This window comes from Oryx dammah, unplaced genomic scaffold, assembly GCF_014754425.2.
Source record: "Oryx dammah isolate SB20612 unplaced genomic scaffold, SCBI_Odam_1.1 HiC_scaffold_11, whole genome shotgun sequence".
In the NCBI taxonomy this organism is placed as follows: Eukaryota; Metazoa; Chordata; class Mammalia; order Artiodactyla; family Bovidae; genus Oryx; species Oryx dammah.
This window is the reverse complement of record NW_024070195.1, coordinates 30,136,576-30,152,516: the sequence shown is the minus strand read 5'-3', so window position 1 is coordinate 30,152,516 and position 15,941 is coordinate 30,136,576. Positions and strand designations below refer to the sequence as shown.

At 41.2% G+C, this 15,941-nt stretch overlaps 1 protein-coding gene across 2 annotated transcripts in view; it reads left to right on the top strand.

Moving 5' to 3' along the window:
- Positions 1-1,904: 1,904 nt before the first annotated feature.
- Positions 1,905-15,941, top strand: part of ADGRF4 (adhesion G protein-coupled receptor F4) — a 28,811-nt gene continuing 14,774 nt past the window's right edge. Inside the window, exons 1-3 of one of the 2 annotated variants that reach the window (XM_040249500.1) lie at positions 1,905-2,078; positions 13,231-13,339; positions 14,564-14,618. In XM_040249500.1, coding sequence (XP_040105434.1) covers positions 13,253-13,339; positions 14,564-14,618 — 142 coding nt within the window. In that variant the 5' untranslated portion in view covers positions 1,905-2,078; positions 13,231-13,252. Of the gene's footprint in view, positions 2,079-8,438; positions 8,639-13,230; positions 13,340-14,563; positions 14,619-15,941 lie in introns of those variants that run through there. The other variant, XM_040249501.1, reaches the window with a different exon arrangement.

The following is a 15,941-nucleotide window of genomic DNA, read 5'->3' as shown; positions in this document are numbered from 1 at the left end:
GGCCCACACTTCAGTCTGTCCCATCCTGAAAGGTGACAAAGAACTGCATGGATCAGGCTGACTGTGGAAGACCCAGGGTGGAGATACGTGGAACACCCTGTTCTCACCTCACCAAGGAAGTGACTTGGTCAGGTGGCTCAAGGAGTAACTGGTGCTAGTGGTGTCTAAGGCAGATTCTTGGGCAGAGCACTTAGTACTTGATAATTGTTGGGACAGTTATTTAAATTCCTGGGACTTTGGTTTTCCCAACCAGAAATTGAGAATAATAGAGCTTTCCCTATAGGGCTATTGGAAAGATTAAATGAACAAATGTAGATAAAATACTGAGAATAGTACTTGGCAAATAATAATTGGCATTAAAATGTAAGCTGTTTGTATTAGAGTACCTATGAATTCATGTATGTGCAACACACAAACAAACAGCAAACAGCCATGACCTTTTGCAGGAGTGTGGATGAGACACTTTCATAGGAGTTGGTTCATTGACATCTAATTTCTTCTCTTTTTAAAGAAAATTTTTTGGCCGTGAAGCATGTGGGATCTCAGTTCTCTGATCAGGAATCAAACCTGTGCCCCCTGCTTCAGAAATGTGGACCACCAGGGAAGACTTGGTTCACTGGCATCTAAATGAAAGTGTTGAGCATTGGATTCAGTTTCTTTCATCAGGGTGACCAGCCAGCAAAATCTACTGAAGGATCTTTTCATTCAGTGGTTACAGAATTGTGTTACTTGGTATCCTGCCCTGGAAAGAGTATATTTCAGAGACTATACATATATCCAGGGCTTTCTGTGTCTGAACTGTGCATCACTTTTTGCCTTCCCTGTAAAGTCTTCCCTAATCAGTCCATCCAGAAGTGCTGATTCTCTCCACTGATTTCTTGCAATATGTATATCTGGGCCATTCACTGTTGAGTCAGTATTTATTGTGTAGTATTATGTACTCTTAGCCTTCTTGTATGCATATATTTTCTTTCCCAGATAAGACCATAAGCCTTTGGAGACAGATTTACCCTTGTTACTCGAGAAGTCACTTGTTTTGTATGTCCAAAGAGCAGAACGAGGTGCTTTGTACACAGAATGTTTAATAAAGTCCTCTGATTACACAACCAAAAGTTTGATGATACTGATTTTTCAAAATTTCCAAATGACACGGTACTTAACTAATGACCTAATTGGAATGACCTAATTCCACAGGCATCGTCTCCTTGAGCCTCCTGAGTACAACAGACATAACAAAACTCCTCTCACTTATTTTTTCTTCATGTCTACATCTCCCCTGGTAATAGTCAAATGAAAGTTTGCAACAGTCATATGGAGGAGCCAGGAAGGTAGGTTAATGGGAGGGGCTAGAAGTGGGAGGTGTGGGACCATTTGGGGGTGACAAGGACAATCCAACTGGCCACCTTGTCCCAAGTCAGACCAAGGGAAGTTTCCCACAGGCAAAATTCTCCATCTGAATTCCCCATGGCTGTGCACCAAGGTAGAGGCTCAGTAAGAACTCCTTGGACGAGTCATTAGAAAATAAACCAAAGATATTTTTGGTGTTAAGGCAGGGATTGGATCGTGTCCTAGCCAGTGTTTCCCAAGTTTAACGTCAGTACAGGCAAAAATGGGGTCTCCTTTTAACAATTTAACATCAACAACAGCAGTGGCAGAATCTTGCATTTACCACCCGCCTGTCTGAGTTCTCATTACCCCAGTAGGTGCAACAGTCTCATGTGACTATCTGAGATAAAGAGGAGGAAAGAAAGGACAAACAACTGACTCATTTTAATGGATTTGTTTCAGACGAGAGGAACCTGTAATTTCTCTTAGGCGTGTTTGACCGACCCACTGAGGAATGAATCACAGACTTACACAAGCCTCGAAACCCAGGGCAGGTTTACAGTTCTCACATACGGCTTCTCACCGGGGCTAGTGAGCACCAGGGCCTCCTCGGCCTCCTTTCAAACATGGAGAAGACAGATCACAGCCGCTGACATCGTTGGGGGAGCCAGGGTGGACACAGTGATGGTGGGGCGCCCTTGGGGGGAGCCCAGCGCCGACCCCGTGCTGGGCTGCGGGATTTCCTGGATGCCGTAAGTACACACGCCACACCAGCACCTTTTCCTGCTGAAGACAGGACTGTCGTTAGACATATCCCAGAGTGGGGAAGATGTGTGATTTATGATGGTATTTTCTGGAATGCTTGACTCTGCAGGAAACTTCCCTCCCATTATTTAGAGATTGGCTAATTCAGGTCTGGAGTATTTCCTCAGTCTCTTTTACATTGGTTTCTCTTTAAAAAGTCATTTGTCATTTGCTCTAAATTGCTCACTCCTAGGGCTGAAAATGGCAATTAAATCCTCTGTTTTCCAATAGTCTCCGTTGCTTGATAATTGGATGAGAAAACTAGCTTTCAATTCCCTTATTTAGGCTGAGTGTAAAGCTAGATGTTTTCTTTCTTTCTTCTTCATCTTCTTCTTCTTCTTCTTTTTTTTTTTAATGAAGCATGCTTTAGTAGTTTCTTCTTTTAGTGGGACTGACAAAGCTGCCCTTAAAGGGGAAACATTTCCTCCACTGAACTGCTGAAAGCTTTTTGCAAAGGCATCTCGCCCTCATTTTGTGGCCAATACTATGGCATTTGATGGTATAGATTCCTTATACTTTGAGGACAATTCTGGGACCTCTAAAGTGTACATCTTAAGATGCTATTTTATTTCCTTAAGTGTCAACCCTCCAGGGAACTTCCTTCACGAAGCAGGGAAATTGCCTGTCTTATCAATTTCTTTAACTTCATGTAAGTATCAAGATAGTTGGTGAGATGCTGGAAGCTTTCCAATTCTGAAATGATGTGATTATTCAGACTTATCAGAATTTGAATCCAGACTGCAATTTTCAGAGAAGATGCTAAACTACAAAGGCCCTGGCTGGACACCATCTAAAATAACCTAGGATGAGATGTTTATTCTAGTAAATCTTTCATATCTTTTTCTTCCCTCAAGGCTCTCTATGAATCAACTCATCCACGGCAAGGGAGAATCCATAAGAGAGACTGAATATATTCTATTATCAAGGCCAAGAAACACACAAGCAACTTGCCATCTGGCTAGATAATCAGAGTCTTAGTTACACTAGTGGGATAGACAGGGGATTAAGCTGAGGGGAGCAACATACGCACACTCTCACACCAAAATGTGGGTCACTGAACTCTTAAGTTCCTCACCCTCCAGTCAGCCTTTCTGAATTGATCCTTCCCACCAGTGGGGCTGGCTGAGGAGTATGCAGTGAGGTGCCATCTAGAAGGTTTGAAAATGAGTTTTCTGTTCCTCTCACCTTGGGGTGAATTTCAGTGGAGCGCAACGCTTTGGGAAAGTTTCCAGGGAGTTTACAAACATTCTCAGGCAGCTCACCTCAGCGTTTTGCATGAAGAGGTTTGAGAGATCACACATTTCGTTGCATTCCTCCCTGCCTGACTGCGCTTACAGTTCCCAGGTTGCACTTCCTATTATTTTCTTGGCAAGTCCTGATGCCAGCCCTCGCTCAGCTTGTTCAGACAGGCAGGGAGCTCCTGAGCCTGTGTGAATCACCTGCTCCAACACCATCTAGCCTCTAGTATCAGAAACAGTTCCAGGACCCACGACTGTATTTTTGAATTCCAACGCATTCAGAAACTCAGTTCCAGGTTCAAGGAGGATGGGACAGTTAGAAGATGGTGTTTAAACATAGCCAGCATCTTCTAGGTCTGTCCAGGGAAACAGTATTTTGTGATTCCCGACTTTGTGGTGACAGTGTGGAAAGACATTTGCACTGTCATAATTGTGGCTGCTGCTGCTGCTAAGTCACTTCAATCGTGTCCAACTCTGTGCGACCCCATAGACGGCAGCCCACTAGGCTCCCCATCCCTGGGATTCTCCAGGCAAGAACACTGGAGTGGGTTGCCATTTCCTTCTCCAATGCATGAAAGTGAAAAGTGAAAGTGAAGTCTCTCAGTCGTGTTCGACTCTTAGCGACCCCATGGACTGCAGCCCACCAGGCTCCTCTGCCCATGGGATTCTCCAGGCAGGAGTACTGGAGTGGGGTGCTGTACTTGTGGAAGACATCACTAATCTGGCAGTGCATAATTTCCTACTGAAACTAGATGAGACCCCAAAATCTTTTTTTATGTAAGGCTCCATGTAGTATAGCAAAGAGGAGGTCCATTAGACTGGGTGCATTTCAACTTACATTACCAGGTTCCAAGTTTATCCAAGGGAAGCTTGACGTGCTGCAGTCCATGGGATCACAAACAGTCAGACACGACTGAGCGACTGAACTGAACTGAAGTTTATGTAGCATTACAAATATGCTCATCTGTTCCCCTAAGATAAGAAAGTTATCTTGTGATTTTATTTTTTAATTAATCATTGAATTAATTTATTTTTATTGGAGCGTAATTGCTTTAGTAGGCTTGCACATTGGCTCAACAGGTAAAGAATTTGCCTGCAACGCGGGAGACTCAGGAGTCGAGGGTTCTACCCCTGGGTCGGGAAGATCCTGTGGAGAGGGAAATGGCAACCTACTCCAGTATTCTTGCCTGGAAAGTCCCATGGACAGAGGAGCCTGGAGGGATACAGTCCAAAGGGTCGCAAAGAGCCAGGCATGACTGAGCAACTGAACGTATATAATTGCTTGACAATGTTGTGCTAGTTTCTGCTGTACAATGAATTGAATCCCCCATATGCATACATATATCCCCTCCTTTTGGGACCTCCCTTCCACCTGGGGAGAATGATCTTGTGATTTTAAAACAAAAACATCAGAAGCTGGCCTTATTCACTCCTTTATTCATTTCTCCAACAAATATTTACTGAGGTTATTATACACCTTATGCTTTGCTGGATGCTGGGGACAGAGAAATGTCCTATGTTTACCTCCTAACTAATGATAACATGAGTTTCCCACAAGGTGCAGGCTACTTTCTCCAGGGTTCTGGGGCTAAAAGTATTAAGCCCAGTGCTGTGCTGACCCCATGTCCCTAGGGCTCAGAGCACAGGCAGTGAAGGGTGTGCGAGCTGCCTATGGCTATGAATTCCCCAGCAAGTTAAATCCTGAGATGCAGTCCCTCTGGGAATTTTGAGTGCAGCTGTATTTTCCTTTAAGCCTCTGAAGGCTGCAAACACTATATTCTCTCTCTCTCCGAAGTAATCACCATGTTAGAGCAAGGAGCCTGGCTTCCATTCAGCCGCCTAGAATGGCTGCTTATTATTAAGTGAAAAGCAGAAGGCGGTGATTCACACCTCTATGAGAATGCACAAAGAGAGGAGGGTTGCGGGAATAAGGAGGAGTAATTGGAAATTTTCTAGTACCTGAGAAGCTGCCATTCCAGATTGCTTGTTGCTTTTATTTTTTTTAATTTTATTTTTTAAAGAGTTTTTTGATGTGGACCATTTTTAAAGTCTTTATTGAATTTGTTACAATTCTGTTTCTGTTTTTTGTTTGGTGTTTTGGCTGAGAGGCCTGTGGGATCTTAGATCCCCGGTTAGGGATCAAAGCTGCATACCCTGCACTGGAAGGTGAGGTTTTAACCCTGGGTCACCAGCGAAGTCCCCTGATTGTTGCTTTTATCTCTGAAATAAATCTTCTGGATACTTTGGGACAAAGTGTGGAGTTGCCTTTATTGGGTGACTAATAAAGAAGTTGGAGGGAGTTTCTTTGTAAATCAGATAGCTATTTATTTGCCTAACTACCACAGATGGCCTCTGGTGAGAGTTCTTTTGCATCTTTCTTTTCCTCTTTTTTATTCTCCATTTCTGAGGCTCTCTTGCCCTCCCTTGTGGTCATCCCAAACTTCTGACTGCCGTGTATCTGTCCCTGCCTCCCTTCCCTCTCTACTCTGAGCATCTCGAGTTTCAGGATAATTCTGGCTTATTTCATGGACTAAAGATGACCCCCTACACTGCCTCTTTCTTTCAGGATGTGCTAACACCAGGACTATTACCCTCTGCTGGGCTACTTTGCATCACAATTTGAGTGAATTAGAGGAATTAGCGCAGGACTAGCATGGGGTGAAGTAATTCAGTCGTGTCTGATTCTTCGAGACCCCATGGACTGTAGCTTGCCACGCTCCTCCACCCATTGGATTTTCCAGGCAAGAATACTGGAGTGGGCTGCCATTTCCTTCTCCATGGGATCTTCCAGACCCAGGGATTGAATCGGGGTCTCCTGCATTACAGGCAGACCCCTTAACATCTGACCACCAGGGAAATCCCTCATGGTAGCATGGGGTAGGGGTCTGACAAAGGCTTGGGAAGCCCAAATCTGGGAACATTAATGTTTTCCCAAATAGCATACTGTTTTTGGATAGCAGCTTTCAATGCCCCCAAGGCACTTTTGATGATGTAGTAAATTTGGTAAAACCTGGGTGACAGTCTTGTCACTACAAGAACTCTTGGAATTTTGCTAGATGAAAGCATGTGTGTGTGAGGGGTGGGTGGTGGTGGTGCTGGTACACAGTGTTTCCCAAATGGACTTGACCATGGACCCCCTTGCTCTTCTATGAGACCAGAATGCCTTGGCAAAATCTATTAGACACCAAATCCATTAGACACCAAATTCAGCCTACTAAGAGTAAAGCAGAGAGATTTCTGAATTTGTAGAACATTTAAGTATACAAAAGTCCTCAGTGTTGTTTTTCTTCCATCCTTTTTCTCTTTACCTTTTGATGCCTGGGACACATTGTTTTCCAACAGATGGTGGATAATATGCATTGATCCCATGATAAATATATATGATTGCAGCATTAGGCTACTACTGGGCCGGAGCTGGCTTGTGCTGCCTCAAGAGAGTTGACTGTTATGGTTTCAGGAATTAAATTATATAAACATACCCCTAAAAAGAATTTTCCATATTGGTTGCATTTCAACTTGAGATTTGGACCATTGAGATGAAACAATGTGAACCCAGAACCCTAAATTAAAAAAAAAAATGCTAAAGCTTTCTAATAAGACATGAGTTAGAAATGAGATTCTAGTCCAACCATGTCATTTCAAAGGTAAGGAAACGAAGGCATGGAGCATTTGTGAGATTTGCTCAAAGCCGTCCAGCTATTCGTGAGAATTAGAAGTCTCCTAGCTTTGGGCTTTTTCAGTGAAAATCACACTCCCTTGAATTGAAGTTCTGGGTATTTAGAGAGCTTGAGGATGAGTTTTGACCTAGCTATCTATCTTTTTAAGTAAAAACTGAAATTGCCACCATTGTTATATTCATTAGAAAGAAATCATTTACTCAACCAAGTTTCTCAAGAAGAGCTGCTTCCTTAGAAACAAACAAATAAAAAGCTTTCTGGACACACACAGCATCAGAATTTATGGTCAGCTAGTACTGAGTCAGACTTTTAGTGCTGCGTACGTGAGAACTCAGACATGTCTGACTCTTTGAGACCTCATGGGCTGTAGCCTGACAGGCTCCTCTGCCCATGGGGTTATACTGACAAGATATCTGAGTGGGTTACTGGTTCCTGCTTCAGGGAATCTTCCTGACGCAGGAGTTGAACCCATCTCCTGCAGCTCTTGCACTGGCAGGCAGATTTTCTTTTTACCACTGAACTATCTGGGAAGCCCCTCTTATAGTGCCATAGTTCATCAGTTCTAGGATAGGCCTTTTTTTCCTAACCTTTCAACATTTCTGAAATCGGAATATATTGTACAATCAGTGGCACATCATAGTTTAATAGGCAAGCTTTTTTTCTTTTCCTTTTTTAGTGGACATGAAAATAATGATGTTGCTTACAATGTTGGATTCAATGAAACATGATAATTTAATTCAGTGTAGCAATGTCAGTTTGGGTACTTACTTGTTTCCATCTTTACATGTTTATCTCTAGTCAGGCATGGACATGAACATAAATATATGTGCATTTTGGTCCATGTCATTTCTCATATTGTCTTCAGTGTTATTTTTTTCCCTTTTAGAAGGCATCATTAAGCCTAACCAATGGATTTAAACACTGAGGAAAAGATATGAGTATTAAAACCTCAAGGAGAATCTTACTATATGTAGACATTGTGCTAGGCCTTGGAGAGGCATTTTATTTGTACTTCCAGAAATTTTTCACCTTAGTATTACACAAACTCAAAGTTCTAGTTATCAAGGTTTTGTGTGTGTTAGTCGCGCAGTCATGTCTGAGGTTTTGCAACTCCACGGACTAATGTAGCCCACCTGCCTCCACTGTCCATGGAATTCTCCAGGCAAGAGTACTGCAGTGGGTTGCTATTCCCTTCTCCAGGGGATCTTCCCAACCCTGGGATCGAACCCAGGTCTCCTGTGTTGCAGGCAGATTCTTCACTGTCTGAGCCAGCAGAGAAGCCACCATCAAGTCTTTACCAATGATTAATCTAAGAAAACGTGTTTCCTCCATTCTTTTCTGTACAATATCAACCTCTGATTATGGATTGTGCTGGCAGTGCTTCTTATTATTTTTTAATTCCTCATTCTCAGGGGTCTTAAGCTTTCTCCACTGCTCTGCAGAGCACTCTGGCTTTTGGCCTCAGCCAATATCTGAATTCTGATGGGAGGGATTCCATCTAACTCTTTCTGGTGAGAAGAGAAACAACCCAATTGGAACTAACCTAAAAACATCTATCCATCTGACTCATCCCCATCATCAAACTGGACAAAAGTGAGAATGCTATGACTTCTCTTGAGTAATATCGTTAAACAGTATCTCCCAGTATTTGTAGTAACTGAAGTAAATTTACCATATAATTACTATACCAAGTGGTATGTGGGTTGCACATACCAGACAATGATAACATGAATGATTAAGTAGCAAATTAACCTCAAACTAACCAAGAGTGCTTAGTTCAAAATTTGTGTTCCTTATGTGTATGCTTATGAGTTCATATTGCATAAATATTTATGCCAGTAAAATTTTTCTTAGTTTCTATGAATACATAAAATGTATCATTTCATAGTCTTCCACAAAGAGCATAATGGTCTACAGAAAATGCTATGGCTATTGGGCTATCTATTCCTTGAACATTTTTTGGAACTATGGCCCTGGAGGCCCTAGCATTGGTTGGGGAATATTTTTGGATTCCATAAATCACATCATGTCACTATGCCAAACCCTTGAATTTCTCCCAGCAAGATTAGCTTTAAGCAGGATTCCTATAATGAAAATAATGGAGAATAAGAGTGGCCTCTCACCTGAAGCCTTAGATAGCAGGCATTACTATTTATAAATGCCTCCCTTTGGCTTGACTTTGATCATTTAATTGTGCATTTCAAACAATGCTCTCCAGGTAGAGGAGAATCACACTCACCCATCAGTCTTATTCTTTGGTTCTGAATGTAGATATCTTTTCTCCCTGAGAAGTGTACCTGGGGAAGGAGATTGTGACCAGATTGTGAAGAATAGCAAAGAGAAAGGATCAACATGACCAATTCAGCAGAAGTGAACAATTTTTGACTTGACAAGGAAAATGAATCTTATAGTCTATATTTCTATTTTTCAGATTGCAGGTTACAATCCACTAGAGGTTTGTGAATTCAATTTAGCGGGTAGCGACCAATTTCTGAGAGAATGTCAGATAGAATAAAGTGGAATACAAGATAAAAATTGTGACTATATCAGAATGTCTTGCTTCCAGATAAGAAGAATAGTATTTTAACATAAAAGTTTTTTTTTTTTTCTGATAAAGAAGGTTTTATTTTTTATTTTTTACTTTTTTCATTTACTTTTTTACTTTTTTATTTTTTTGCTCTTTATTTTTATTTAGTTTTTTACTTTACAATACTGTATTGGCTTTGCCATACATTGACATGAATCTGCCACAGATGTACATGAGTTCTCAATCCTGAACCCCCCTCCCACCTCTCACCCCATATCATCTCTCTGGGTCATCCCAGTGCACCAGCCCCAAGCATCCTGTATCCTGCATCGAACCTAGACTGGCGATTTGTTTCTTACATGATAGTATACATGTTTCAATGCCATTCTCCCAAATCATCCCACTCTCTCCCTTTCCCACAGAGTCCAAAAGTCTGTTCTATACATCTGTGTCTCTTTTGCTGTCTCGCATAAAGGGTTATCATTACCATCTTTCTAAATTCCATATATATGTGTTAGTATACAGTATTGGTGTTTTTCTTTCTGGCTTACTTCACTCTGTATAATCGGCTCCAGTTTCATCCACCTCATTAGAACTGATTCAAATGTATTCTTTTCAATGGCTGAGTAATACTCCATTGTGTATATGTACCACAGCTTTCTTATCCATTTGTCTGCTGATGGACATCTAGGTTGCTTCCATGTCCTGGCTATTATAAACAGTGCTGTGATGAACATTGGGGCACACGTGTCTCTTTCAATTCTGCTTTCCTCGGTGTGTATGCCCAGCAGTGGGATTGCTGGGTCATAAGGCAGTTCTATTTGCAGTTTTTAAAGGAATCTCCACACTGTTCTCCATAGTGGCTGTACTAGTTTGCATTCCCACCAACAGTGTAAGAGGGTTCCCTTTTCTCCACACCCTCTCCAGCATTTATTGCTTGTAGACTTTTGGATTGCAGCCATTCTGACTGGTGTGAAATGGTACCTCATTGTGTTCTTGATTTGCATTTCTCTGATAGTGAGTGATGTTGAGCATCTTTTCATGTGTTTGTTAGCCATCCGTATGTCTTTGGAGAAATGTCTATTAGTTCTTTGGCCCATTTTTTGATTGGGTCATTTATTTTTCTGGAATTGAACTACATAAGTTGCTTGTATATTTTTGAGATTAGTTGTTTGTCAGTTGCTTCATTCACTATTATTTCCTCCCATTCCAAAGGCTGTCTTTTCACCTTGCTTATAGTTTCCTTTGTTGTGCAGAAGCTTTTAATTTTAATTAGATCCCACTTGTTTATTTTTGCTTTTATTTCCAGTATTCTGGGAGGTGGATCACAGAGGATCCTGCTGTGATTTATGATTTATGTGATTTATGTCGGAGAATATTTTGCCTATGTTCTCCTCTAGGAGTTTTATAGTTTCTGGTCTTACATTTAGATCTTTAATCCATTTTGAGTTTATTTTTGTGTATGGTGTTAGAAAGTGTTCTAGTTTCATTCTTTTACAAGTGGTTGACCAGTTTTCCCAGCACCACTTGTAAAAGAGATTGTCTTTAATCCATTGTATATTCTTGCTTCCTTTGTCGCAGATAAGGTGTCCATAGGTATTTATCTCTGGATTTATCTCTGGGCTTTCTATTTTGTTCCATTGATCTATATTTCTGTCTTTGTGCCAGTACCATACTGTCTTGATGACTGTGGCTTTGTAGTAGAGCCTGAAGTCAGGCAGGTTGATTCCTCCAGTTCCATTCCAAGATTGCTTTGGCTATTCGAGGTTTTTTATATTTCCATACAAATTGTGAAATTATTTGTTCTAGCTCTGTGAAAAATACCACTGGTAGCTTGATAGGGATTGCATTGAATCTGTAGATTGCTTTGGGTAGTATACTCATTTTCACTATATTGATTCTTCTGATCCATGAACATGGTATATTTCTCCATCTATTAGTGTCCTCTTTGATTTCTTTCATCAGTGTTTTATAGTTTTCTATATATAGGTCTTTAGTTTCTTTAGGTAGACATATTCCTAAGTATTTTATTCTTTTCGTTGCAATGGTGAATGGAATTGTTTCCTTAATTTCTTTTTCTACTTTCTCATTATTAGTGTATAGGAATGCAAGGGATTTCTGTGTGTTGACTTTATATCCCGCAACTTTACTATATTCATTGATTAGCTCTAGTAATTTTCTGGTGGAGCCTTTAGCGTTTTCTATGTAGAGGATCATGTCATCTGCAAACAGTGAGAGTTTTACTTCTTCTTTTCCAATTTGTATTCCTTTTATTTCTTTTTCTGCTCTGATTGCTGTGGCCAAAACTTCCAGAACTATGTTGAATAGTAGTGGTGAAAGTGGGCACCCTTGTCTTGTTCCTGACTTTAGGGGAAATGCTTTCAATTTTTCACCATTGAGGATAATGTTTGCTGTGGGTTTGTCATATATAGCTTTTATTATGTTGAGGTATAACATAAAAGTTTTTAAAATACAAAGATTATTTATTTTTAAATGTTTATATAGAGATAGCTTTATACACACATATTTTTGTCAGTACACACTGAGTCACAATGTAAGATCTACTTATTATTGCATTACGGTAAAAAACTCTTGAAAGCTCAGTTCAGTTCAGTCGCTCAGTCATGTCAGACTCTTTGTGACCCCATGGACTGCAGCACACCAGGCTTCCCTGTCCATCATCAACTCCTGGAGCCTGCTCAAATTCATGTCCATCAAATTGGTGATGCCATCCAACTGTCTCATCCTCTGTCATCCCCTTTGCCTCCTGCCTTCAATCTTTCCCAGCATTGGAGAATTTTTTAATGAGTCAGTTCTTTGCATCAGGTGGCCAAACTATTGGAGTTTCAGCTTCAACATTAGTCCTTCTAATGAATATTCAGGACTGATTTCCTTTAGGATTGACTGCTTGATCTCCTTGCAGTCCAAGAGACCCTCAAGAATCTTCTCCAACACCACAGTTCAAAAGCATCATCTTGAAAGCTACAGGAGAATTATATGTAAAACATACATTTATTTTAAGACAACTCATACTGGTACTTCTGTTACTTCTCTTTGTGAGGATCAGTTAAAAGTCTATCCTAAACAATATTGATACTGAAAACTGCCTTCTGTGCCTATCCACCAATTGGTTGCATATGTGAAAACTTCTTTCTACCCACACTATAAGACTCTGAATTCCACAGTTCTATTTCAACACCTATGCAAATCCATTACTGACTTTGCCTGTCATTCTGCCATGTCCTCTTTCCCTTGCTCAGACTTGTTCTACAAGATGATGGTTTAAGTCAAAATATATTTTCCTTCTGTTCATTGGTTAGAAGCTCAAAGACAATTTTTAAACTAAAAGACAACTTGGAAGCCTTCCTGTAAGTGACCGTAGATCGTCATCTTGGCAGAAGGCACAGTGGCGTCATGAAAGTCCCTCTTAGTCTTGACTCCAACCAGGAAGGCTTTGATCCAAGATCCATGAGTTTTGTCTGCTTCCTGGTTACAGTTTGCCTCGGGAGCCTAAATAGATCAGAGTGAGTGCATCTCCATTAGAGCATAAGGAAATTCACGTTTGCTGTGAACTTCGTGGTTGGTTAGCTGACTAAATATGACGTTAGTTATGTGGTATATTGTCATCTTCAGCTCCATCCACCCTTGTCTATTGCAGGTGAAGATTCTCATCTGTGAAAATGAAGTCCCAGGCAACCACGATTTGCTGTTTAATATTATTTCTGGCCACAGAATATTCTCATAGTAGATTCCATATCCGCACAAAAGTAAGTTTGATCAATTCTTATGTGGTCCCATGAGAAATCAATCCGTTCCTGAGATGACTGATTTATTATAAATAACATGTCATTTCAAAGAAATTTTCTAGTGATTATGATGTTACCCTTTCTGATGGCAACTTTCTAAAGAAAGGGACAATGAAAATTTGAGAGGTGGCTGGGGCTTGTGACAGTACAGTATTGTCACAGGGTGCAACAGTCTAGTAGAAAAACCACTTTGCAAGCCATGGAGTATGTAGACAGGCAGCTCTTGAGAGGCAGAAGCACTAACTTGGCAGTCAAGCAATTTAGGTTCAAACCTTAGGTTTGTCTTTTAGCCTCACAAGTTGCTTCACTTCTCTGGGTCTTATTTCCTTACCTAAAACACGAAGAGTGTGTTTTCCTCTTTTAGATTTTTACAGTCCTTTATAGCTACAAGATGCTTAGTCAGGAAGTTGTGTCTGACCCTATTGTGACCCCATGGGTTGTAACCCCCCAAGCTCCTCTGTCCATGGGATTTCCAAGGCAAGAATACTAGAGTGGGTTGCCATTTCCTTCTCTAGGGAATCTTCTCAGTGCAGGGATTGAACCCATATCTTCTGCATTGGCAGGCGGATTCTTAACCACTGACCCACTGGGGAGACTCAGGTTTGATCCCTGGGTCAAGAAGTTCCCCCTGGAGAAAGAAATGGCAACCCGTTTCAGTATTTTTGCCTGGGAGATCCCATGGACAGAGGAGACTGGCAGGTTACAGTTCATGGGGTTGCAAAGGAGTCAGACACCCTTACCAACTAACAACAGCAACATAGCTACAAAAAGATTCTATTATTGCAACCTAGCACTCATTCCTAGTATCTGCTTACTTCTTTCTCTGTCTATTGGGTGGACCGTATTAGTTCCCTATCATAGCTACAGTTAATACAAGCAAAGAACAGTTTAGTGCTCTAATTGTCATCACTGTGCTCTCCATGGGTCCTTAAACTTTCCAATAGATGTACCTAATCCCCTGACTTTCAGAGCCTATGTGACCACACCCAGTTTCTAGCCTTCACTGGGGGCAGCATGTTCTCTGTCAGGGCTCACATCCCTTCAGCAAATTTATGCAATATCAGGTGCCATTTTCTTCCTAGTCCTGAACACATTTTCTCTTCATATTCACACGGAGTCTCTAAGTTGAGATGAGAGAGAAGAGTCCCACTATAAAGAAAACCTTTGAGAATTTATGTTTTACAGGATGGAGATAAACTTCAGGGTCCTGAAAGAAAACCCAAGACTGGAAGAATTCAAGGTATGTAGCTGCAGAACAGTCTTCTTCCATTTGAAGACTGGGCAGAATAAAGGAAGGGCATGGATATTGCAGATCAATCCCTAGACCACAAGTTTTCACACAGAATAACAATCTCAAATAAGTTCTAAATGTTAAACATCATCAATAGATTTTCTTGCAATTATACTATTACCCATGGCATAGTCAGTGAAACAAGTTGGCAGATATTCATACATGTTCTAGAATAGTAGATGAGCTGCTGCTGCTGCTAAGCTGCTTCAGTCATGTCCGACTCTGTGTGCCCCATAGACAGCAGCCCACCAGGCTCCCCCATCCCTGGGATTCTCCAGGCAAGAACACTGGAGTGGGTTGCCATTACCTTCTCCAGTGCATGAAAGTGAAAAGTGAAAGTGAAGTCGCTCAGTCGTGTCCGACTCTTGGTGACCCCATGGAGTGCAGCTTACCAGGCTCCTCTGTCCATGGAATTTTCCAGGTAAGAGTACTGTAGTGGGGTGCCATTGCCTTCTCCAAGAATAGTAGACGAGAGTCCCTTTTAAAACTCAAAAGGGAAATCTGAACTAATGAGCTAACAAGAGGCAGAAGAGTGAAGAGGACAGGATCATACATTCCTTCATTCAAAGATACTTTCAAGGTTCTTAAAAGCATGTAGCACTCTGAGGCTGAGCGATCTACTCAAGTGATGTAGTGTTGGTGAGACTGACAGAGGATAAGATGGTTGAATGGCATCACCAACTCGATGGACATGAGTTTGAGCAAGCTCTGGGAGTTCGTGATGGACAGGGAAGCCTGGTGTGCTGCAGTCCATGGGGCTGCAAAGAGTTGGACATGACTGAGTGACTGAACTGAACTGGCAAGACTGGTTACTCTGGAGAAGTGAGAGACAAACTGTGGAACCATCATGAGAAGTAAGATAGTGAAATCCTGTGGTTCTCACCCACATAGATTACTGCGATCTGCACAGTCATGGCCAAGTATATTTCTGGGGGCAAATACAAATCTATACAGATTTGGAGCTTAGAAAGAAAAGAGGAGAGAAATGTAGCTAATGTGCTTTGAGCATTTATGACAACACTGATCTCATTCAATGTTTGTAACAAGACTATGGCATTACCTCCAAACTATATGAATGAGGAAATTGAAATGCACTTGGCTTGAATAAATTGCAACAATGGATACACTTGGGTAGATGTCAAAGAAAGATGCAAAACAACCTGCTTCTATTCTCCTGTCCGAGTAATGAATATTGGTCATCAATATTCTTTGGCTCACAGCCAATAAGGCACTTCATTTTGTATTTATTTCAATACCTTGATGGTTCTCAGT